This window comes from Penicillium malachiteum, assembly GCF_028827825.1.
Source record: "Penicillium malachiteum strain IBT 17515 chromosome Unknown utg000005l:1.0-9002435.0:326005.0-9005861.0, whole genome shotgun sequence".
NCBI classification, from domain to species: Eukaryota; Fungi; Ascomycota; class Eurotiomycetes; order Eurotiales; family Aspergillaceae; genus Penicillium; species Penicillium malachiteum.
The window spans coordinates 2987077-3012102 of NW_026643099.1; the positions used below are offsets into that span (position 1 = coordinate 2987077).

Consider the following 25026-nt stretch of genomic DNA (forward strand, 5'->3'; position numbering starts at 1 on the left):
GGCCTAGAGAGATAGAAAATAACCAGTTAAAGGCAGTGCTGATTAATCTTCAGGCGAATCTGTCCCTGGAAGACGAATATTTAGTAATGCTTCTGTCTTAACTTCTCTATCTTGACGATTTAGTTAGTGTTAAGATATATTACAAAAAGGGTCTTTATACCTTAGCAGGAAGCGTCTTCCGCAACATTTAGCGAGAGTGGCTAGAGGTTCTTGCTTTAAACGCAAATGAAAACTTACAATCAGATAGGGGGTTGTTTCCACAGGTTAAGTATATGGCTAATTTACTTATAGTCTCTTAAATCGAAATCTCTGCTTATACTTTTTGTAATTTAACAAATCCTGATCTGCAGGTAATATCGGAGCTATTGCGAAAGAAAAAAATGTCCAAAGCAGATAAATTAGTCTTAAGAGAGATGATCCACATCAGAAAAGCTCAAATAATATCCCAGGGCTCGGCAATTGATGTTTTATATATCGCGCTTGACTAAACTTGCCGATAAGCGTTGAGATTTGTGAATACCACAGTTTTTGTCTTACCATTCTTCTATATATGAATAAGCTTGTTCGGCTTGGGATATTTCCAAAGCCGGAACTACCACTAGCGGCTACTATATTTGATACTACATCGTTATATTTTTTAGCTACAAGAGATGGTTTTGCATTTAACGGAAAATACTGGCAGAAGATTGACTAGCGATTCTTTAGGCCTAGAAGGCAAAGTCATGCCAGTGGTTTCTGCGATATATGGAAGGAGAGACTTGATCTCTTACAACCAGAGGAGTATGACTTAATGGATAAGTATGTTGAATAAAAATTGGAAGAAATAAAAAGAGACAAAGTTCTTATATAGGACCCGGATGAGAACACTCTGGATGACATGGCTATAAAAGAATGATAAATGGTGTCCTAATAGTCTTGTTGTTTATTGTTTTTTTGAAATCCTTTTACTAGAGCCAGGATCTTTTACTAAGTCTTACTGTAAGAAAGAGTTATGTTTGATGGTCATCAGATATTTTTAGATTTCTGTGTAGTTTATAATAATAAACTAGTATATAGTAACTTAAAATTAAGTACTTTTATATAGTGGTGAAGCTAGTCTGGTGGTATAGCTACTTTGATCTGGATAACTTCTTCCACTTTTGTAAAAGTTTGTAAAGCAATTTATGCCTGCTTAGAGATCTAGCAGAGACCAGCTTAAAATCCCCTATATACTGCTTACTATAAAGCATATATTTCGCTGTTTCTAAATGCTCACAAATACAAATTTTTGACACTAGGTGTATAAGTTAAAGTAAAGTACTCAAAGATGCCTTATGTTAACAACCATAATGGCCTGGAAAGTTTCTTACGGATTTGGTGTATGTACATTCATCCTATATGAGATTGAAGTTGACTAATTAACACTCGCAGTTACTAAGGAGGAGGGCAATTTGATTATCATTAACTATGAATCTGTTAAAGAGTATATCATCGAGTGTTTCAAGCTAGAATCCTCAAGCTCTCCATTGTTATCAGCTGTGAGGAGGTTTCTTCTGGATAAAATACGATATGCGCCTCTGAGTTTGACCGAAGAATTGCTAGACTCAAGGTGCAATATAGACAAAGAAGGAATAAAAAAGCTATAATATACTCTTCTTGTGTTGAGGCTTCTTAAATATGGATGTGAGCCTCCCCTGTTTATACGCTTATAAATTGCGGATATTTTTGAATGTTCTAAAGGAAAGGAGCTTGTGACAGAACTCCGAAATAAATCGGATATATTGGGGATCGAAGTTTATAAATATATGAAAATTCTTTGTGGATATTATAAGTGATAGTAGTTTTTAATTTTTTCTATATTTATTATAATCTTTATATCTGTTCTTAACCAATAGGAATACCTATATAGTGATATTATATAAGTTTTAGAACTACTAGAAAAGGTTGAATATAAGAAGAAATATCTGAATCTAAGTAGATCTATATGTATATATATAAACCTACTTAAATAAAAATCCAGAGATAGTATATATAGGATGATTAGTATCCTGAAATTTGCTATTTTATGCCTGGTGCTATCAATATATCATCTAGATAAAAAAATCATTGACTTAAGATATTGATTTCAAGTTTGGACTTTCTTAACGACCACGTGATTTGGATTCTCTAGATAATTGTGGCTTGGTATATCATTATTTTTATCCTTGTCTGCTCTTTATATCTCAAAAGAATTTTCAAACAGGATGAGATATTGGATGAGATAAAGGAAAAGGATATATAAGGTTAGATCATTTCTTGCAAACAAGAATACATCGGTCACCCTGCTCTTAACACGAAATAGACCGTTTCATGTTATAGCAAATTCCAGAAAGTAAGAACATATTTCTCTACCTGTTAAAATTTGAGTCAATTGCTGACGGGATAGTCCTGGTTCTCACTGATTTCGATGGATTTTTTGTAAATCCGTCACCTGAGCTTTGTAAAGCATGCATAGAGGAATTTATGTGGCTTGACCCTAGTCAGCCTATACCGACAGCCTATCTCTATCTTTTTATAGCCACAAATTCGCCCTACTATACGCTATAAGCCAATTTTGGAAGGAGCTTCCAAGAAGTCATGTGGCAACAATATAAGTCTGGACCAGCCTATACTGATTATTAGTACTTAACTGGTCTAGTAATTACTATACATCATAGAGCTTTGATACCTTACGATATACTGGATAGGTACCAACTTAAAGATTAGGCTGCTCTTGGTATCACCAGAGATCAAGCAGGAAAACTCTACCAAGAAGTAGTCCCGGATGGATTAAAGCCATCCTATTCTAATGGTAGAGCTACTAGAAAATGGGTTATTAGTCTTTCAACACCAAGTTTTTATAGAATCTCTAAGGAGGGATCTATTAAAGAACTTCATGATTTGTTTGACACTTCTGGTCATCGAGCTCACGTTTTTGTTATCTGAATTGCTTCCTGTTTTGAGAGATCTTGACCTTTTTATTGGAATAATGAATGAAACATCTAAAAAAGAGCCTGAGTGGTTTCTTAGTTAGTTTTGAGTTGCTGGTAGATTAGATATCAAGGTATTAATTGTTCAGATTGCTAAAATATTCCCCTATGTATTCAAAAAATGGAGGATTCTTAAAAATGCTGACTTCAAGTCTTAATTTAATCAAATACCCTACTTATTGAATTCCTAAGATAATCCGAGTTTGGTAAACAAGTAGTAGTATCCTTTTTTGCTTAGCGCATGGTAATTCTTAAGGGAGGAGAGCATACTAAACAAGAGGAAAATTATAAGAGAGACTTATCCCCCCTCAATGGTCAATTTAATCAACCGCCTTCAAGCAAAGACAGTTCTCACTTGGACATCAAACAAAAATTCAGCGAAACCTCTTCCAAACCTCCACCAATGGATCTCTTGATTGCCGAGGGCTTTAACAAAGCGATCGAAATTCCTACCAAGCTCACTCTACAACCGCTCATCGAGATCAAAAAGCTCCCATCATTTAATCGATGCTTCTCAGGAATCATGGTTATGAAAAAAGCCAGTGACGAGAGCGAAAGCATAATGTCACAAGATCTGGAGATGACTGAAATGGAGATAGAGGAGTCTCCGCTTGAAAAAGCAAGGAATGTGTATGGAGTGACAGCGTTCCATGACAAATGCATAACTAGTATGGTGCTCGATAGCGACACCGTGAAGCCGAACAAAGCCGTCACAACACTCCTATTTATCTTTGTCTGCGACCAAAATCAAGTATCTATACCTTGCACGCCAGAGGGTGACTGGAAAACTAAGGAGCAACTTATGAAGACCTATGCTGATGGGGGGAATGGGCATGAATGGAGTATGAAAAAAACTAAGTGCTTGGTAGTCTGTCTGGCATTTGACCTGTATCAGGCGATGAAAAACTCTACCTAGTGTAGTATGGAACAGTGTTCCTATACACATTACACTTGTCTTTTCCTTATGTTATGCTCTAAGGTTGTACGAACAAGATTGTCAGCTCTTATATTTCCGAAATGTTTCACAAAGTCTTATGCAGCCCCAAGTATAAGTACGCTTATGGGTCATCCCGATATAGAATTTTGTTAGTGCCCAGATCGTTTGATCCATCGAAGTGGAATTAACCTAGGCATCCTTCAAGCTTTGCATGCATAGGGTAGAGCCTCTTTACTAGTTAGTCCAGAGCGGGAATATTAAATTATAAATCAAACGCTTCCCGCTCTTCCAAGGTTGTTGAGACCTCCATCCACCTTCACTCTTTCTCAATCATGAACTCAGAAACCAATCTCAAAGGAGCGAGAATCCATCTCAGCTTTGCAATCAAAGCTCCACCTCGCGTTTTAAAAAGGCCGAATCCACTTTTTCAAGAGGAATCCCACGATACCCCAAAAATGCCAGTTTCGCTTCTGTCCCGAAAGGAAGCACGAGTCCAAGACCTAGCACAGCAATACACTGGAACCTCCGGCGAGAAACTTCTCATTACACCGGATCATTTCAATGAGATGTCATTCCACAAGAAGGTTCAATTCCGGGATGGCCAAATCCGCGATCTTTCACAAAAGATCAGAGCCGCCAAATACGCCGCATTAAATCAACCGGAGGCGGCCCAGCATGATTCCAGTCATGAGAAAGTGACTTTATGATACTATACCTAGGCAGGGGTAAGACGACCTAGTATGGGTGCCTAGGTATGATGAGAGGTTGGCCTATATAGGAGAGCTACTGAGAGAAAAGTCTCTCACTTTTCTTCACATGATAGATTCGCTGATTCATATCATTCAACTTATCAATGAAGTATAACTACCTTTCCAACTGAGCCTAGCTGTGGTGTATCTCTCTAAAAGAAAATGGACGAAAAAAAAAATCTCAAGTGTTGTATAGGTCGCGTTTTATATGGGACATACCTAGATAGTATGTAAGCAAAGCCAACCTTGGAAGGCAGGCCGTCTTGTACTAGAAAAGGCTTGAAGATAATTCAGTATGTTTGAGTGATCCTACAACGTTTTGGTCGAATTTGATGTTTCATTAAGTACTCCCTCAATCAGCCTAAGAATAAATTCCTCGTCCTTTCCGATCTTGAACATGAATATTTCAACCTCCAAGCTAAATCTTGACTTTGATTTCAGATTCGAGCTCTGAAGCCTTTCCTTCCCCTCAAGGATAAGAGTAGGCGGATTCTTACGTCTGTCCTAGAATAACCGTCCTTTACTAATGTGAGATAGGCACATTGGCTTTTAATAACACCAGATCTCCGCGAGGAAACTTTGAAAGCAAACGCAACATACAATTTTGGTTACCTGAGAATGTGCTTTTTTAGTCCTATTGCTAAAGAGTGGTACTACTCTACGTCACTGTTAGCTATAAGTCTCTCATAATTACTTTAACCTTCAGAAGCTGATAACAGGTTCCGTTTAGAAGATTCAAAACCGCAAAGACCAACTTAATTTCAAAGTTTCGAAAGTCTGAGCCTAAGATAGTTGTTTGTCGTGAAACCAGTTTACCTAATTGGGCTAACATATTCTATAGGACCAATGGGTTTTGAATGTTCAATCGGCTGAAATCTCAGCATTTCATGATGTTGTCCCTCATAGGAATATTCTCCAGAACCAAATTCTGTACGCTAGGTTCCGATTCAGAAGGCGGGGAGAGCTAGTTTTGATTCCACTCATGGTAGAATGGCCACAAGAGGCCTATCAGGAAAGCAGTGTGAGAAGGGCTTTGCAAATGATTGGGCAAGAAAAATGGGAAGAAATATGCAAAACATACAGTAACCAAATTCCAACTGAACTTCAAGTCCAGGTCAACTTGGTGTTCCAGGAACTTGTTGAAACGGATTTCGATTCATCATCATTTTAGCTTGGTCAATTTCACAATATCTACGTCTTCGTTTTCCTACTATGTATATGTCAGTTCTTGGAAAGTTTTGTTAGAAATAACTTCGGCGGAAGGTTTTCTAAGATCCTACACGAAAGATAACCATAACATGTATCTCTCAGTGGAGAGGTTTGAATATAGAGGATTTGAAGTCTTATTTAAAACATTCCATTGTCTTGTTTGACTCAGCATACTACATAGTTTGGTGGTTCTTGGCTAGGTTGTTACCAAATTAGCGTTTATCCCACTGTGTTCTTCAGCTGCGCTCAAGTGCTTTCGATTCAATAAAATTCAAGTGCAACTCAAATACCATCTCCGGTGGCGCTCGGAGTCCAATTCCATGGTTTCTTTTTCATAAAATGGTCATTTACCTCTTGAGACGAGGGTCGGCTTTCCAAGGTTCCTGCCCCCTCTAGGATGAACAGTATATCATCACCCTATCAACTTACAAAGTTTGCCTCGCCTGTTCCCTACACAGTATTTCAGGCAATACTGATACTGGGTTGTTTTTATCTCAATTCATCTCCTACCGCCGGTGAGAAGGAAATATCTGCACTTATCGCTCGGACCGAATGCGAGTACATAATACCGGAAGGTCGCGTTTCTAAAGCAAGAGATTCCTTGATGAATACAAGTTCGCTCCCCTCAATCTCAATTCCACAGCTCCAATTGCAGCTTGATCATCTTTTAGACATCCTTGCACAAGGTTTCTCGGAGCGAGTCAAATTTCGTTGCAACCATGATCGACCAAAACGCCAAATAGGAAGCAGGGTGTGTATTGCATTACTCTGTTTCTGTTTTTCCATCATACCGGATATGAAAAACCACGAATCCATTGATCCTTGGCTGACTGATTATTCGTTTGTCAACACCCTGTCATCACGTCTGGCGAGATCTCCACTGTTTGCAGGAGGGATCCAGAATGATCAGTTACGGAAAATACGGATCAATCTTGAGGTAAACCTATCAATGGAAGATGAATATTCGGTCATGATTGAGCCTCAGAATCTCCAACCTGATCTTGATAGCCTCGGTCAATATTATGAAACAGTCCTCTGTATCATAACACCAGACCTTTTCATCAAGATTTGGCAACAAGGAGATAATTGCCTAATCGGTAACCGCCAGGAGAAAGGTATTTTGCCCGGCTTCATACCGCCAGACACTGCTTACACTACGATTAGAGAAGATACAAATCCTTGCTCGGGCCTTTCGTGATTCGGAATTTGTTGATATACCTCAAATGAAGCAGCGACTGAAAAATACCCAATTATGCAAGGCAGATCGATTGGTCATTGAAGAGATGATTAATGTCAGAAGCTACCTGGACAATATCCGAGTATGGAGCGCGATTCCCATCTTGCATGTTGTAATTAAATGAGCCTTTTTCAATGACCTTCGAGGCTTAGATTTATACATTTTTCTGTGTGTCACTACTTCCTTGTTTAAACTAAGCATAGATGTTCAGAGCCGAGTTATTTATTGATTTTAAGGTGGCAGTCTTTAGCTAATTTAGATATCTGTGTATGTTGGAATATAAAATTGCAGGCAATTAAATGAGTCCTGATATCTAGGAAGTTACCTATTGTATATTGATGGGATTCCCATCTTGAACAGGCTGTAAAGCTGTCATTTTGTTTATGAGTTTTATTCCATACCTGGGAAGAGTACTCGGGGTCGTGCCGCTGATATTTGGTGAACTTTGGAAGGAGAGGTGGAACCTTGGAAGAAAATAATATATGATGGCATCCAGGTTCCTGTGTACATATATTCGGACATTCTAGCATCTAGGTAGTTAAATTTATGCTCTTCTAACATTTGAAGGAGTCTTGAGCCGTGGAGTAGGAGCACTTGAGTAGAACCTTGGAATGGAGAGTACATAGTAACCTCAACGTTGAATTTAGAAGAACTTGAAACTTCGACATTTGAAGCTTTCTCAAGAGAACCTGCCCAGGTGCCGAGATCTGAAGGCGATATTTGCCCTTCCCACCTGGGCGGGCAGCTTGAACATTTGAAGGTTTACGCTTTAGGAAATTTCTAATTTTACATATTGAAGAGGGGAACCGTTAGGCAGTGTATTCTAGATACACGGGTCGATCCAGCTAGCATGAATGGATAACACCAACCAACATGTACGGTGTGGCCGGACTACCCCGTAGGGGTGGGATGAGAGATGTGTAGGAGTGTGTATTCTAGACTATAACGACGGGCATTCTTGTACGTACAAAGACGGGACTGAAAACATGACAAAACAGAGATGTAACCAAACGGTAATTCTTAGCACGGTACGTGTAGTAGGGGACAGGGTACCCCACTACAATACGTAGCTTCTCGTTTCAATCCTCTCAAGGCTGCCGTGTCTGTGGTTCCTTTGAATATTTCCCCAATATTTATCCTACGTAGTGCTTAGCCAGAGTCTGTACTTAATCTTCTCTCTAAGGCCGTGGGATATGTCTATCTCATAAATCGAACAAAGTCATGTGATCCTGGGATCACGTATTATAGACTGTATTGTCGTATGTTGTATGAGTTATAAAAGGCTTTAATTATGTCACAGGCTGAATCCCTGAAAGAGTACAGGCCTTGCCTGTACAAAGCTCAACCATCCACGTGACCCATAACATTCCTCCTTTTCCTTGACGAATCGTGTCAAGGAAGACAAAGGGAACACTATATTGAGGATCATGCAGATCTATTGCCGTATTGTCTACGGGATTCGGCACCAAGTCCGGCCACACATAGAGGGGCATTCCTGTAGGGCCCGACTTACACTCCTCAAGTGTTAGTCGCTGTATCTAAGTGAACCACCCCCCTCGTGCTCTCCCCTTAGTATATCTCGCCTAGCCCACAGGTGTCACCCTAGTCTGATAAGTTCATTACAATCGTGCCCGAAGTCTACTTCTTCTCCTTAAGCTTCTTTTTGTACACAGTTCGTGGTCCGAGTAGATTGAATCAAGTCCGCTTCTACCCTTCACAGAAATATACTCTATCAGCTCGCTATGTTACTTTAAATTCCTATATTTAGTAGAGGAGCTATATAGATAGTTATTTAACCAGAGGTAAGTTACTTTCAGCAAGAGACTGTGAAGGGCAGAAGCGGATTTGATTCAATCTACTCGGACCACGAATTGTGTACAAAAAGAAGCTTAATGTAACGGGTTGAACCCAACGAGGGCTTGTCAATCCTCGACAAGCCCAAAGCCACTCATCCCGTACGGTCACGTTCGACAACAGTTGACTCTTTGTGCACAAAAAGACAAACCCCCACGAACGTCTCCAATTACGTAATCACACGGCACCACACGTGATCCACAGAAGAACATATATTCCCCACCATGTACTATAGTTTCCTCTTCCTTAAGCATGAATGTAAACTGCATGTCGGCCTATATCGTTCTGTTTCAGTCTTTATAGAGCCCTTCACACTTAAGGAGAAGAAGTAGACTTCGGGCACGATTCGTCAAGGAAGAGGAGGAATGTTATGGGTCACGTGGATGGTTGAGCTTTGTACAGGCAAGGCCTGTACTCTTTCAGGGATTCAGCCTGTGACAGAGACAGTGCAAAATGGGAAAAAGCTCCGTAGATGATATCAGCTGATCAGGGGCCTTGAAGTTATCGAATTGGAGGATAATGAGGTTAATTTGGACTAAAGGAGGCAAATACTAAAGAAACCAGGTTGATTATAGTAATCGAGAGAACCAAGTCTAAAGAGACTTAGAGGAGGAAAGAAAAAGGGAAAATATAAATAATAAATAGCAAATTGTATAACTTTAAGTAACGAACAAAGAGAACACTGGCGTCACTATTCCAACTTCCTCACTTCACCCTTTGGTCCATCATATTTATAATATATCTATGGTCTAAAGTTGTTTGAAAATAAGGTTAGGTGGTATGATATATATATCGCTACAGCATGGTATTCATATGGCAAAATAGGGTTATCAATTCAGTCCTGCCTCGTAATATGCTGCTAGTAAGGTTACAGTTATCTATCGGTATTATGGTGTGCTAATATCCTGAACAGAAGTCAAAATGAATAAGAAGGCCGAATTATCGCCCATACAAATATGTGATTCAAGATAGGGCATTGATCGTTGGTGTAATGCCCATGAACTAAAATTTTTTGGGTATTGTCCATGAAATCGCTCGGCCATCCGTAGCAAGGAAATCTTCCATCTTCGATTCGGAAAGCATAGCTATTATTTCACACCACTTAGCTTAGTATTTAAATTTAATAATATAAAGCCAGCTTTAATCCTTAATCCCAAAATTAGTTAGTAATATACCTCTGTATTTAATATCTTTTGCCATCATATTAGCTTTCTCTTCCTATTGTAGTTCCTACGCGTCGCCACTTTATACTCAAAAGTAGGATTAAGAACGTTATAGACAAATTTGTCCTTTTTAGTAAATTGAAGTCACAGGTCGCACCATCTAAGACTGGTTTAACTGCAGAGTAATAGTGTTCGGGTTATTTCGGGCATTCAGGTGACAGGGCTGAAGAGCAAGGCGGCAAGAGACGATTTCCCAACGAATCAAAAAAAATCGAAAACATACAACAGTCAGGATTCGCATGTGGTCACCCACCATACTACTAACTGACCGGCGTGTGGCTTAAGTACGGCTGAGCGGACGGGAAGCCCTGTTCTCCACACCCTGTGGTCGTATGTACTGAGTTTTTGAAGACATGGAATATATAGAGCAAGGAAATAGCTTAAGTGCTAATGATTTTGAGGCTTCAATGGCGGAATTTGAACATTCAATGTTTGAATGTTCAGAGTCACGACCTCGGAACTTCAAGTTGAACTTGAACTTGAGTAGTATGTGCTACTAGTACTAGTAGTAGGATATTTAGTGATATGTAGTGGTACTAACTCAACCTTGGAACCTTCAAGTTGGACTTGGAAGTGCCAGCGCTTGCTGACCTCGGGAATTGAGGTGGATATATATTGATGTGGTTTCCGTCTGATCTCGGCCTGGGGACCAGCACTTGAGATCAATCTCAACTTGAACTTGAACTTGACATCTAGAACTACTAAGTTTTCGTCTGAAGTCCACCAAACCTTAATAAACTTTAATTCATACTAAATGTATCTAGAGCAGCATGGCCCCGAGATATCATGATTTTAATGTATCAATACCTATCCTATGCAAGCCCCCGGGGCCTGGTCAAATTCTTGATCCTTAATTAGTGTACATATATAATAATAATACATTAGATGCACTTGTACACTCTTTGACTGAGCATCCCAGAGTGGACCACTTCACTGCCCTGCAACTGTAAATTGTCGCGGCAATACACCGTGGTCTTTTGAATAACAAGTTCGGTATACTTCCAAGGCTCCGGTCCGTATGCTTGACAGCGGGTCGGAGAAGGGCTTGGCGAACTCCGAGTACGATGATTTGATAGAAATAAATATATCCCAAAAGACCACGAGAGCTCAAGATAGAGGAGGACTAGCTGGGTCATATCCTAGGCCAGCTTATTTCTCCGCTTCATCCACCATCTGTTCCACCTCCTGTTCTGTCATTCGATGGAATAACTTGCGGGCATCAGAGAGGTCGGCCTCCTTCGGAACACCATTGTTGACAGACTGAATATGAAGGACGGGCACATCATAATCGTAGACGTCTTTCCAGGCTTTATTCACAGGGTCCATGATATCTTTCTCCACATATTCAAATGGTCGGCGTTTTTGGAGCTGCACCACGGTGTGTTTTGCGGTGTCACACAGTCCACACCCGGCTCGTGTGAAGAGGGTCAGACGGGCTTGACTAAAGAGGACTGAAGTAGGAAACATGATGAAGTTGGATATTCGAGGAGCAATTGGTATCTCAATACATATAACACATCAACAAAGTCTCCAGAGCTCCAAGTTGCAATTGAAGATGGCGGTCAAGAAAGCGGTGAGATACTCTCCGCAATGGAACCTTCGAGCTTCACCACGCTAAACTCAATTGGGCAACCCGCGCAAGTCTGTTCAAGCACATAGTCCATGTCAATCCTGGTTGTCGGCAAGTTTCTTTGACAATCCCCTAAGTCAATCACCCCATTCTAGTCCCTGGGAAAATTCGTTACACACCATGTCCGGCAAATGTGTTCACAAGGGATGTGGGAAGACTTTCTCCGATCCCGAGGAAGACTGCGTGTACCATCCGGGTCCTCCAGTGTTCCACGAAGGCCAGAAAGGTAAAGTACCCTGGGGGTGATGGAGCTAAGCCCACATTGACGATCGCTTTGATTGCCGAACGAATGGCAAATTCCAAGAGCAAACTCGAATGCCACTCGTCTTTGTGTCTTAACGCAGCTGCACTTTGATCTGATCCCCGCTAATCTATTTTAAGGCTGGAAATGCTGCAAGCCCCGCGTCTTGACCTTCGAGGAATTCCTTGCCATCCCGCCGTGCACCACGGGTAAGCACTCGATTATCGATGATACACCTGCGCCTGAACCTCCCAAAGCTACTGAAGCTCCTCCTCCCCCAGCCCCCGTCGACCTTGCAAAGACCTTGTCTGAGCGACCCGCCATCTCCCCCGCTATCGCACCGCCTACACCCCCCGCCAACCCGCCACCAGCGGAACCGGAATCTGATGACCCTTCATTGGAAATTCCTGCTAATGCGACATGCCGTAGAAAGGGATGTGGCGTTACGTATACTGGATCCGCGGCGCGGGATGACGAGAAATGTGTGCATCACCCCGGACACCCAGTCTTCCATGAGGGTAGCAAGGGCTGGTCCTGCTGTAAGCGCCGGGTGCTGGAGTTTGATCAATTCTTGAAGATTACTGGCTGTACAGAGAAGATAAGACACTTGTTTGTTGGCCAGGCCAAGCCTCCAGGTGAGGAGAAGGTGGAATCTGTTCGGTAAGTCAATTCTCAACCCAATCAGCACCAGGGCCCTACTAGTGCTTGCACGGATATATATTACCAAAAAAACCTACGTCACATTGCAGGTATGGAAAACTGTGCTGATTCAAGTTGTTTCATTATTTTTTAGAAACGATTTTTACCAGACAACATCCTCCGTGAATGTCTCTCTTTACCTGAAGAAGATTGATAAGGAGCGTGCCCGAGTTGATCTGGCTGCTACCTCTATTACCTTCGATCTCCCAACCACTGATAACAAACGCTTCCAGGACACCTACACCCTGTTCGCCCCAATTGACGCCGAGAAGTCTAGCTTCCGTGTATTGGGGACGAAGTTGGAGCTCACACTTGTCAAGGCAGACGGCACCAGCTGGCCAGTACTGCGTAGTGATGATAAGTGGTCTGGACAGCGCATTCAGATTGGAAATGCTGGGCGAGCATAATGGTGGACAAATAGAACATGGAAAATACGTGAATTGTACATGTCCTTATTGTTTGATGACCCCGGTAGCTAGAGCTGCTCGAAGAAAAGAATTGGTTTCTTCTATCAACGCCACAGAAAGCTTGGTTTAAATTGGGAAGTGCGGAAGTACAGAGTCTTACAAGCTTCACATTTGGAGCTGCAATACGACCGCTTGACACAGCATTAGGTAACTTTTGCCCAGTACTTCAGACACGCTAGTGGCGTCTGGAGCTTAAATTTTAAGCGCTTCGAGTGCCTAGGGAGCCATGGATTGGAACAATAAGATGTTTCCATCCAAAGATACCCGAGTAAGAATTTGACAGAGCCTCAAGATGAGCAGATATCAAAATTTGATATCAGATCCTCCAGGGGCTTGGCAGCCGGTTTATATCGGGAGCCAGTCTGGAGACTATAAAATCTTTTCACAACTCCAGACCTATCAAATCTTCAAGCATTTACGAGACCGTCCCGACGGTATATCTAAGCAAGACTTGCATCTTGAAAACCAACACGGATTCTAAAAAAAAGGAATGTCGCGACCCCTCCACAGCTGAAGCGCATGGAGCTCCCCGAAGGGAACCCTAGCCCAGCCATAAATTGTTTGGGAAAAAGGGAGACACTTTGCTCTGCGGAGCCGGGAACGGAGGAAAGCCCATGGAGGAAAAAGATCCAAGGACAGCCCTCAGCAAGCCACCGTAGTGGAGCCCCGGAGAAATTTACATAGTATGTAAACCTCTACTGATGATGAAGAAAGAAAAAAGAAAGGCCCAAGAGGCGGATGAGCCTGATATTTATACCCTGGAAAATCCAGAATACGCTAGTGCAAATTTGGGCGGGATAAACAGAACCTCCGATTCCGAGAACTAGTGTCGAAAGTGGACCATAGTTTACCCTAAAAGAGTAAATAGGGCTAATAATTATAGGGCACAGTGGATTCATGTGACCCATGTCTCATGTGAAGTGGAGTTCGGGATTAAAAGGAGTTTGAAGCTGTTACATAATTGAGAGAAATACATTTATCCGAATAAAAAGAGGATTGTTAATAGATAATAGATAGGATACTAACAGTGGAGAATGAGAAGTATAGACATACAGAACTTGAAGGCATAGAATATTCCATGGATGAGGTAATGTATACAAAAGGTCTCGAACCATTTTTGAATTGTTTACATGTTTATATGCAAATATATGCAAAAGGAAAAATAAAAATTCCCAAAAAGAACAAGGGTTGCATTCATGGATTGGCCATTACTCCAATCATGGGCCAGGGGCACGAGACCAAACCCCCGTCAACTTCCCGTCAATTTTAAACCTTTCAACTCTCCAGGCTACAGCCTTACAACTTGCATGCGACCTCTTTCCTCCTAAGGAATTGAAATAAAACAATAGAGGGAATATTCTCACTCTTTCCCATCACGCCTTCATCGCTTCCTTTGCAGATCTCCCGTGCTCCATCCTTCTTTCTCAAGGTAATTCGTTGAGCCTCTCCAAGGAATCAAGACCCTGTCTCAGAAGTTCCAGACTAACATTGTTAGCCCCATCAGTCAGTGCTTGATTTAAAAGCCGCGGTCTCGGTCCGGGACCCTGAAAACGACACTTTTTTCTCCCTCCGACATTCCCCCCCTATTCCACTCTCTCCAACCCCTCCCCCCACCATGGGTTTCTCTAAGAACCAGACCGCCACCCCAAACCTCCGATACATCCCCCTTTCTTACAGCCCCGCAGACTCCCAGGCATCTGCTCTTCGATTGATTCTGACCTTGAACCCTGACTGGGAGGGTCCCGAGAACAAGATCGAGTTCGTACGCTTCACGGAAGGCATCACCAACACTGTATGTCTCTTCGCCGCGGACCCCTGGCATCGGATTCACACCGACACGGTCACCCACTTCTTTGACTTTAGCTGACTTTGACTCTCCAGCTTCTGAAAATTATCAATCGCAAGTCAGGCTTGACAGATGAGCAGATAGACCAGGGTGCAATCTTGATGCGCGCATATGGAAATGGCACCGAGATCCTCATAGACAGAGAAAGTACGAAAGCCCGGGATTTGGGGTTGATACCCCTTGTCCAAACCCCCCCCCTCCATCCCCAGTATCTTTAATATTTGCACCTCTGCTGCCCGATGCGACAATATGCTAAAGTAGAATTTATTTTCCACCTATAGGAGAGACTACGTCCCATGCCCTTCTCGCGAGCTGCGGCCTCGCTCCCCCTCTCCTTGCGCGTTTCAAGAATGGCCTTCTCTACCGTTTCATCCGTGGAAAGCCCTGTGGCCATGAAGACTTGACTACCCCTCCTATCTACCGCGGGGTTGCCCGGCGACTTGGTCAGTGGCATGCGGTCCTCCCAAGCAACGCGCCCAGCGCTGCGCCGGCCGAGAACTCGAGCATCTCTGATATTGAGGAACGCCAGGAGGACTTGGAAGTGATCCAACTGCGTCGCGCGGGGCCCTCTATGTGGGCTGTCCTCCAGAAATGGGTTCTTGCTCTGCCGGTGGCCACACCCGAGCAGCGGGCCCGCCGATTAGGCCTACAAAAGGAACTCCAGTGGGTGGTGGAGAAACTTGATGATGGAAATGGCATTGGCGAAAATGGGGTAGGTCACAATCTTTTGCGTTGATCTCTCTTACATACTGATTACATACTGAGCTACGTTGAACTAACCCTGGTCTAGCTTGTGTTCTCACACTGCGATCTGCTTTGCGCCAATGTGATTGTCCTACCCACCGACGACAACTCTACATCGTCTGATGACATTGCACCTGTTAATTTCATCGATTATGAATATGCAGTTCCAGCCCCAGCAGCCTTCGACATTGCGAATCACTTGGCTGAGTGGATCGGCTACGACTGCGATTATAACATGATCCCCACACAATCAGTGCGCCGCCAATTCCTGACGGAGTACACCAAGAGTTACATTCAGCACCGTGGACTGGACGCTTCATCTGAGGAGGAGATCGTCGCTAGGTTATCCAGCGACGTGGATCGATTCCGTGGTATCCCTGGTCTGTACTGGTAAGTGACGTACTCCCAGCACATCATAATCCAATTCTAGCCTACGAATGAACCCCGTGACTGACATCACCACGCATATAGGGGCGTCTGGGCACTCATCCAAGCCCAGATCTCACAAATCGACTTCGACTATGCCAGCTATGCCGAGCTTCGCCTTTGCGAATACTGGGCCTGGAAGCGCGAAATCGAAGGCACCCGCCAATCTAGCGGTGAGGACATGCCTCTCCGCGAACAGCGCTGGGCGCAGGAGGCGTGAAATATCATCTGCATATGACCCTCACCTTCGCCCTCGCCCTTCTCTGCCCGTCGCTTCCATTCCTCTGTAAATGTCTAAATGCATGCGGGGCTATCATTCCTCGACAGAAGCCTTGTGCCCCTCTCACATCGCAATACCTCCAATCAAAAAAATCTCTCGGCTCGGTCGCACTAGATACCCCCCCCCCACTTTCTTCACTTTTTTACCCCTCTACATCTTTACATCGGGCGAATACCAGCGGATTTTTGCCGCTGGGCCGGGACCTTCATCATTTCAACATTACTCCCCGGAGTGTGTCGGGTTGAACTCGGATATGGAGCCAACCGAGACAAGAATGGACGACCACGTGCAGAAGGGGAGGATGTTGAAATTAAAAAAGGTCCATTGAAGACCTGAATGCATTGCGATGTCATCGGTTGGTGTTTAATCACTCTTTTTATTGTTGATACGGACTTTTGTCTCTTTTGAATCCTGATTCTGCGTTTCACTTGCACATAACTCCGTGGATCTTGCTTTAGAATTACACTAGCTCTTGCCCAGGTGCAGACTAGCTAGTCGTTTAATACATAATTTCTTTTTTACCAATAACTCTTTCCATGGATCAGAAATCATTCGATTTCCACGCACTAACACTGAAATTAACACTACCCACTCGAGTCGCTTGGCATATCTACTACATAGTATGATTGCTTCAAGTTATGGGGCCTTGTTATCAGAGCTTCAAGCACTTCAAGTTGAGTTTACGAGGTCCTGCTTTAAACCTGAGAATGGTGACTTTGAAAGCCGTAGAAGTAGGTGATAAATTAAAAATTAATGCCGTTTAAAAAGAGAGACAAATCATACGGAAACACAGGCGGCATAGCCAAAAGCCTGTCTAACCCCTCGCCTCCACCAAGACCCTCCAAACCAACATAATCAAAAGCAGATCCATGTGACCCAATCCCGAAAACATCAACATCAATAAATGACTGAGGCCCACCCGCAAGATCAGTGGATACCTCTTGAGTCCACACCTACACTCGTACTCGCATTCATCTCCGTAACACGCTGACCATACTGATCGCCTCTCTCCACACTAACCTGAGTACCAGTGCGCGCATTATCTGGACTCTGTTCTTCTCGATGGAACCACAATCTTTGTAGTAATTTTGCGTAGCGAGATGCGATGTGTGCGTGGTTCTCATTTGCAGAGACCTGCGCCAGGACGTTGATGAAGCGGCGCATTAGTTTCTTCGTTTCTTGGTATCGGGCTGGAGAGACTGCGCCTGAGAGGTGGGACTTGAAGAGGAAGACGGATGAGTGGATTTCGTATCTGTAATTCATGAGCTTAGCTGGATAACACTAGATGATTCTCTTCGTAATCTTAATTGATAACATCACCGTCCATTAGGAGATATGAGACTAGATCCCATACTAATATCAACCAACATGAGATGAGACCCCAACTTACAGATAAAAACGATCAGGCATAAACCGCAGATCTCTCACCGGGTCGAAATCCTCTATGAAAATCCTTAACAATGATTCCGCTGCATCAAGCGCCTCATAGATATGTCTCGCATCCGCACTAGCCATAGTCGAATACGGAAACTCCACACTTGTAGTAGTATCGACATTGGCACCAGCTATTCCCTGGAAATATTTATCGTGTCGCTCTTTCGAACCATGCATCCCAGGTTCTCTGAAGATCCACGATAAAGGACAGCCTGAAACGCAAACGCATTCACCTAGAGCCGAAGATACTCCCTCATTAGCGCTAAACAGCTGCGTAATGGCTTTGAAATAGATATGGATTGCCATTCATACTGCCATGCAGCAATAGCGCGGCTCGTATCATCTATGTACTTGACATAGTCACCGCGGGTAATTAGTTCGACTGTGCAAGATTTCGATGCGAAGAGGATATCGTGCGCGTTTCCGAAGAGCGTGGTTATTTCTACTTGGGCTTGAAGCCAAGGTGCGAGGTTTTTGTCTTCGCTTTCATGTTTTCCTGCCGAGGCTGTATCTTTATCTGTATTTTGTGGTTGGAGAGATGGGAAATCTTTTGCCGTAAACCGGGCGGATAGGGCAGGGCCGCGACACCAGAAGGCTTGACCCATGCGTATTGAGATTTGTCGGTCGGAGAGATATGTAGCTATATTTTCGTGAAGCATATGAGAATCGGGATTGTGAGATCTGGATTGCTGGGATATTACATGTTCATGCTAGGCGTTTTCGCTCGGCATCAGTGTTTTGGTCGTTATCACTTCCTGGAAATGAACTCTCCTCTAGACGTATTCGGTAGGCAAGTCGGACTGCTAGACCAAGAATGGACCATGGCGCTTCACTGCCTATTTCATCGACTTGCGTTTGGGTCGGCAGGGTCCATTCGCCTAGCAAGAGGAGACCTTCAACGCAGCTGATGTGGTGAGTTCCTGCTGCTCCGAGGGCGATGTCAAGTATCTTTTGGCGCAAGTAGCTCCATATTGCTTTATTTATATAGGTTAGTTAAGGAAGATCCTTAGATGCGATTAGGAGAATTGTTGTAAGAAGGAATGATTCGTTCTTTAGGGTATTCGCTATGTTCCGGTGATTCAGTACACTGGCGGGGACTAGAGGGAAGAATGGATGATAGTTGTCTTTGTACCTGAAGGAACGAATAATTAGATTTTCACAGAGGGAATTGATTCTTGAATGGTATGCTTACAGTGCACACAGTTTGAAGAGCAGGTTCAAGTTGATGGTCTTATCTTGGAGCAGTGGATGAAGGTTGTTGAGATCGTCACAGAGATCTGAGCCATTGCTATAGCCTGCTCCTTTGTCAGGCTCTTTTGAAAAACAATTACTTTCTTCAGAAAGCAACAATACGGGAGAATGCGTATTGTTATCAGATCCTGGCTGATTTCTCTCGGGCTGACCAGCAGCATGGGCCAAAATCAACAAAGCATCGGATGGGTTCTGCAGATTAGCATGGACATGTTGCTCTCCATTTCTGACTGACTGTGATGGTAAAGGTGTATCAAGATGCGTAGAAGGGATTCGAGGTGTGGATGCTCCGCTCACAGGCGTTGCTCGCTTTTTTGATCGTCGTAGACGGGAAAAGTTGCCTCCGCGCCGCGAATCTGCCAGTACACAATCGGCTCCTTCTCGAGTACATTTCACGCAAGGCGGCTTGCCTGGAGTTCCAGAGCTTCGCCTATAATATTGAACTTAGTCGGATCAAATATTGACATCATCAAAGGTAGACTTGAAGACGCACAGATCACATCTTGTCTTTCGAGAACGACATCTCACGCAAGCTCGGTACTCTTGAAGACCCAAGCCCTTAGTCATCACGCGTGATCTGACGTATTTGTATGCAATATATGTCAATCCTCTTGTTGGTAATAGGAAATGGTGAGTTAAAGACGGCTATAGACGTTCGATTCCTTCCCCGCATTAGCGACATTGTGGGGAACGGCACTAGACGGCTGAGGATAGGGATGGAAGAAACAGAAGACTCACGTTTTCCTCTGAAATTTGGTCTTTTATGACTTTTTTTAATTGGAGCTCATCTTTTTCAAACAGTTTGATTCGTGAATAAACTCATGGCGTAGTAAGTATCAGCCATCTCAATGGTTGTAATTTTGTGAGTATAAAGAGGTTATAGAACCCGCTGCATTCTCAGAGTTGAGGACCTAGTCTACAGAACCACTGGCATATTTTAATCCCTTTTCACCTCAAAATGGCACCTGGAATTCTCGAATCAACCCCCAGTAGTGCAGACTCTCAACAAGGTGCACGTAGAAAGAAACTCTTACGGCACCAACCCACCAAAGGCCGCAGCAGACGATATCTATGGTAGCTATTATCCCGTTGATCCTAGCACCCTTAATTTGGAGTCAAACTTTGGTCCAACGGTGCCCGGAAGTATTGGATATCTGCAGCCTACATCTTTCGATACTCCTCTTGACATTATGCATGAGCGCTTCGAACGCGACGGATACCTCTTCGTAAGTATGACTCCAGGTAGACCAAAGGAACCAGCTTCGCTAATACCGAAATTCAACAAAGGTTAAAGGATGCATACCCAAAAAAGCTTTGCTTCAATGCCGTGAAGCCTATTTCCATCACATGACTCCAAGTGGTCTACTGAAAGAAGGAAGCAACCCAATCGACGGCACATTCTCCCACAAAGATAGTCGCAAATTCCTCCCACCAGGAAATCTCCGCCGTCTATTCAGACTCAAGGACGACGAAGAGAGTGAAAAATACCTTGATCTCATGCTATCTGCACACGAAGCCCCATTCTACTTGCACTACTGTGAAACGCCCGAACTCCGAGCCTTCATCACTCGTTTCATGAATTGGGAAAAGCCACACATGCTTCAACGCACAATGATACGTGCTTTTGTTCCGAATAGCGAGTTGACACCCGTGCATTTTGATCAAATGTACTTGCGCGCTGGTCCACCAACCAGCATCGCAGCTTGGGTACCCATCGGTGATATTTCACTTGAAGCAGGTGGCCTAATGTACCTGGAAAAATCCACTGATATTGGCCAGAAAACGGAGGCGGATTTCGCAGCTAGTGCTCACAATTTATCTGATGAGGAGCGTGTGAGTGCGCTCAATAAGAATATGAATGATGGGGGCTTTTTGAGCCGCGATATTGTGGCATATGGCAAGGAGGCACGGCGTAAGTGGCTTATCGCGGAGTATGAGGCTGGCGATGTCATCTTTCATAATCCATGGATGATGCATGCAAGTTGCAAGAATAAGGATCCTAATGATCGAATTCGGTTGGCGACTGATTTACGATTTGTTGATCCTGAAAAGCCTTATGATAACGTGAGTTATGTCTTAGATCCGTGATCAAGATTCAAGTTCAAGTGCTAATATTGCAAAGCGGTGCATGAAGGTATGGCGACCATTGGATGGGCTGTAGATTGAACTCGAAATTACACGAAGGAGATGAATTTACGAGGATTTCGAGCTTCCAAGGTTTACTCGATCGCTTAGTCTAATTTTTTTTTATTTATTTCAAGTTTGATTCACATGTTTTCTCCCTTTTTTCTTGAAATGAAATGCAATACTGGACTAAATACAATCTTACTATCAACAATCAAATCATTAGATTTCAATCATCCTATTCATCCCCACCTGAATAGCGAACTAAAAACACACATTCATTTATCATAAATATGAATAATGAAGCCTCGCCACCTGATCGGGTAAGATTAAGAATCATTATATCGGATATATTCTATCCGCTTCATCTCCACTCCTCCGCAAATGACCTTAACCGCCCGTGGGAATTACCCCAGAGTGGACCCCGTCACTGACCGGATCCCAATAGTAGCGTTCACATTGAATGGTCTATTGAGCATGCCAAGTTAGTCATGAGACTCAATCCATGCGTAATTCAATGGTACGCAGTACTATTAGCAGTGGCATGTTGGCCCAGTTGCCTCCACCAGGATAAATAAAAGCCGCCTACTTCCGTGAACCATTTCCATTTCCATTCAAGTTTCCAATTCCCTCAGACCTCTTCAAGTTCAAGTTCCTCATCAACTTAATCATGTCTTTGAAAGTGGCCATCATTGGCGCCGGCCTCATTGGCCCCCGCCACGCTCAGTCTGTCATCTTCAACACATCAACCGAACTAGTTGCTCTTGTAGATCCCTTACCAACAGGCGGAGCCGTCGCCGCAGACCTCAAGACAAACTACTACCCCACCATAGCAGCTCTGCTGGCATCACCTCACAAACCCGATGCCGCAATTGTCTGCACACCAAACCACACCCACGTCCCCATCACCAAGGAACTTCTAGCAGGTGATGTGCACGTTCTCCTCGAAAAGCCTTTCAGCGATACCCTCGAGACAGGTCGCAGTCTCCTGGAATTCGCACATGCACCAGAGAACGCACACCTGAAGCTTCTAGTAGGCCACCACCGCCGTTTCAATCCTTATGTGCGCGCAACAAAGTCCGTCCTTGACTCCGGTTCCCTGGGCAATGTTATCGCCGTGAACGGTCTCTGGACTATCTATAAGCCTGAGCCCTACTTCGAATCGCCAACTGATTGGCGCGCATCCAGAGCTCGAGGCGGTGGTGTTATCCCCATTAACTTAGTTCATGATATTGATCTCATGCACCACTTCTTCGGTCCTATTGTTCGTGTCCAAGCGGAGAAGATTCTCCCGCAAAGACCCAGTCCTCCCCATGATGCGGATGAGGGTGCAGCGCTGACATTGCGTTTCGCGTCGGGGGTTGTGGGCACATTCCTCGTCTGTGATGCGACTCCCTCACCGCATAATTTTGAGACGGGCACTGGTGAGAACCCGATGATTCCGAGCTCACCGACCGGTGATGGGGCGGACTTTTATCGAATCTTTGGCTCTGAGGCTTCGCTTAGTGTCCCAGATCTTACCAGATGGAGCTATGATGGAAAGGCCGAGAAGAGCTGGCAGCAGACTCTGAATGTGGAAAAAATTGAGTTGCCGGATCACTCAGCGCCGTTTGATCTGCAGTTGGCGCATTTCGTGGATGTTATTCGTGGGGATGCGGAGCCGAGTTGCTCTGGGGAGGAGGGATTGAGGGCTTTGCTCGTTTGTGAGGCTGTTCAGAAGGCAATGTCCACAGGACAACCTGCTGAGATTCCAGTTGATTTATTGGCGTGAAGAAGATTATCAGTTAATGCGAGAGAATGCTTATGAATATTTAACGGATAGAGCTGGAATGCATTTGGATCTCTCAACCACTTTGAATAACTACTAGTAGAGCTTGAAACAAAGTTCAACGTGAAAGGTGCCACCAGTCAAGGACCCGATTTGAAACAAAAATAGTGTATCAGCTCAGACTGGAACCCATTGAGATAGTTAGGCAGAATATGCTTATTCCAAAGATGGCACTGTGTGCTTGAACAGATTGTCGGGGTCAAAGGACGCCTTCAAATCGTACAATGATGTAGCGGAGTCCCCATACACTTTCTTGACCCACTCGGCGCTCGAGCTAGATCGAGTCGAAGTATAAAGAGAGATGTACGAGGTAGGCAACAAAGCCCCAGAGCTGGAGGCAGCCTTCTCGACATCGGCTGAAAACTTGTCTGCCCAGCTCTCGGAATCAGCCTGCTTATCTGACCCAACTGAATACCCCAGAATCTCGATCATGAAATGAGGTTGTCGTGGTCCGAATATGGAATCACTGCCGGGTTCCTGTGGTGCGGCAGATGGACCGCGTACCTGATGGATGGTGCACATTGCGCCGGCATCTGCTGGCAGATGGGCTAGGTTGGATCCAATTGCCTCGGCAACTTTAGATGTGATATGAGAAAGGTTGTAGGTTGATGCGGAACCGTAGACAGCCTTGGGAACATGGGCGCCAGCGCCAGATACCCATTCAGGGATAGTAGTTGGCTTGACCATGTTTATTTTTGCGGGTCCTAAAGAGGCAATCTTTTGACTCCAGCGTTGCCCCTCTTCTAAATCTTCCTCTGTGCCTGTACCAGCCCAAGCAAAGAGAAATGCGAACGCAAGACCACGAGGAGAATAGAAGCTGACCCGCTGTAGAGTAAGTTGTGAAGGAATCGTTTCTGCATCAAGAAGATTGCTGTAAGCTGTATTAATTTTGGTAAACGATGTTGTTATATCGCTAGTATCAAAGAGTATAGGCCCAGCAAGAAGCTATATTTGGTTGTCAGTTACTAGTTCTTCTTTTGAACATATATAGTGGGTTCTTACTGTAGGGGCTGGGTAAACCTTGATGGTCAGATCAACAATAACACCAAAAACACCACCAGCACCACGAATACCTTTGAGTAAAGGATCGCTGCCTTCCAGTTTGATCAAATTGCCATTAGGGTCCACAACAGTAGCGCCGATGATATTATCAACTCCAAGACCCCACTTTGAAGAGAATGGACCATAGCCACCATATGAGGCCCAGCCAAAGAAGCCAACATGAGGGATGCTTCCAGTTGAGGTCGCGACACCTTTCGCCCATAGCTGGTTAATCAGCTCGCCTTGAAGGATTCCACCACCTACTGTCGCCGATTTGAGATCCTCCGCGACAGCGACAGAGTCCAAAGTCCGCAAGTCAATCAGCAAGGCATCTTGGACCAGGGCTCGCCCTTCTAAGTTATGACCGCCAGAACGTATGGAAAATGGAATCGCATTTGACTTCACAAACTTGATCAGGGTAGCGACATCCTCGGCCGACTGAGGTTGGGCAATTGCCAGAGGTTGATCGGGGCGCGAGCAGTTCCAGACCTCACGTACTGTAGCGAACTCAGCAGACGAGCGAGGAATATACCTGATGGTAGGATGACCCTGAAAAAATGTTTTCATGCTGGCAATGAGGTCGGTTTTCATTGTAGGAGCTTGGTTGGAATGTCAAAAAATAGAACTTGATCGCAATTGGCAGAAATGAACGACTGTGTTTATGGTTTCGGACTCCCTTAAATATGTCTGGAATCAAAAGACCTGCACATGTGAGAGACAGATGATGTGGCTAGTGGGAAAATTGAGCAAACAACACCCCCGGGGCCGTGGACGATCCAAGGCAGTCCGGAGGTTTACTCCGTAATATTTGCAGGGATC

General features: G+C 44.1%; 10 protein-coding genes across 10 annotated transcripts; 6 read left to right on the forward strand and 4 right to left on the reverse strand.

The window, feature by feature from the left end:
* Positions 1-3390: 3390 nt before the first annotated feature.
* N7483_011116 (uncharacterized protein) lies at positions 3391-3908 on the forward strand (the record flags this gene model as incomplete). The annotated part of the gene is made up of 2 exons (XM_057094543.1): positions 3391-3829; positions 3883-3908. 2 exons carry the CDS (start codon positions 3391-3393, stop codon positions 3906-3908), a joined length of 465 nt encoding a protein of 154 aa, XP_056940514.1.
* Positions 3909-4379: 471 nt separating this feature from the next.
* Positions 4380-4631, forward strand: N7483_011117 (uncharacterized protein; the record flags this gene model as incomplete). The annotated part of the gene is made up of 1 exon (XM_057094544.1): positions 4380-4631. One exon carries the CDS (start codon positions 4380-4382, stop codon positions 4629-4631), a length of 252 nt encoding a protein of 83 aa, XP_056940515.1.
* Positions 4632-11345: 6714 nt separating this feature from the next.
* Positions 11346-11663, reverse strand: N7483_011118 (glutaredoxin family protein; the record flags this gene model as incomplete). Its single annotated transcript, XM_057094545.1, has 1 exon — positions 11346-11663. The coding sequence occupies one exon, from the start codon at positions 11661-11663 to the stop codon at positions 11346-11348; it is 318 nt and encodes a 105-aa protein (XP_056940516.1).
* Positions 11664-11946: 283 nt separating this feature from the next.
* Positions 11947-13173, forward strand: N7483_011119 (cysteine and histidine-rich domain-containing protein; the record flags this gene model as incomplete). The annotated part of the gene is made up of 3 exons (XM_057094546.1): positions 11947-12052; positions 12208-12727; positions 12861-13173. The coding sequence occupies 3 exons, from the start codon at positions 11947-11949 to the stop codon at positions 13171-13173; spliced, it is 939 nt and encodes a 312-aa protein (XP_056940517.1).
* A 1675-nt stretch (positions 13174-14848) lies between these two features.
* On the forward strand, positions 14849-16469 carry N7483_011120 (putative ethanolamine kinase; the record flags this gene model as incomplete). The annotated part of the gene is made up of 5 exons (XM_057094547.1): positions 14849-15025; positions 15115-15226; positions 15361-15791; positions 15870-16213; positions 16295-16469. The coding sequence occupies 5 exons, from the start codon at positions 14849-14851 to the stop codon at positions 16467-16469; spliced, it is 1239 nt and encodes a 412-aa protein (XP_056940518.1).
* A 987-nt stretch (positions 16470-17456) lies between these two features.
* Positions 17457-18622, reverse strand: N7483_011121 (uncharacterized protein; the record flags this gene model as incomplete). Its single annotated transcript, XM_057094548.1, has 3 exons — positions 17457-17781; positions 17920-18225; positions 18276-18622. The coding sequence occupies 3 exons, from the start codon at positions 18620-18622 to the stop codon at positions 17457-17459; spliced, it is 978 nt and encodes a 325-aa protein (XP_056940519.1).
* A 46-nt stretch (positions 18623-18668) lies between these two features.
* Positions 18669-19781, reverse strand: N7483_011122 (uncharacterized protein; the record flags this gene model as incomplete). Its single annotated transcript, XM_057094549.1, has 4 exons — positions 18669-18937; positions 19052-19095; positions 19156-19644; positions 19708-19781. The coding sequence occupies 4 exons, from the start codon at positions 19779-19781 to the stop codon at positions 18669-18671; spliced, it is 876 nt and encodes a 291-aa protein (XP_056940520.1).
* A 623-nt stretch (positions 19782-20404) lies between these two features.
* N7483_011123 (phytanoyl-CoA dioxygenase family protein) lies at positions 20405-21302 on the forward strand (the record flags this gene model as incomplete). Its single annotated transcript, XM_057094550.1, has 2 exons — positions 20405-20440; positions 20502-21302. The coding sequence occupies 2 exons, from the start codon at positions 20405-20407 to the stop codon at positions 21300-21302; spliced, it is 837 nt and encodes a 278-aa protein (XP_056940521.1).
* A 706-nt stretch (positions 21303-22008) lies between these two features.
* On the forward strand, positions 22009-23109 carry N7483_011124 (Gfo/Idh/MocA family protein; the record flags this gene model as incomplete). Its single annotated transcript, XM_057094551.1, has 1 exon — positions 22009-23109. One exon carries the CDS (start codon positions 22009-22011, stop codon positions 23107-23109), a length of 1101 nt encoding a protein of 366 aa, XP_056940522.1.
* Positions 23110-23322: 213 nt separating this feature from the next.
* Positions 23323-24798, reverse strand: N7483_011125 (FAD-binding oxidoreductase; the record flags this gene model as incomplete). Its single annotated transcript, XM_057094552.1, has 2 exons — positions 23323-24111; positions 24169-24798. The coding sequence occupies 2 exons, from the start codon at positions 24796-24798 to the stop codon at positions 23323-23325; spliced, it is 1419 nt and encodes a 472-aa protein (XP_056940523.1).
* Positions 24799-25026: the final 228 nt, after the last annotated feature.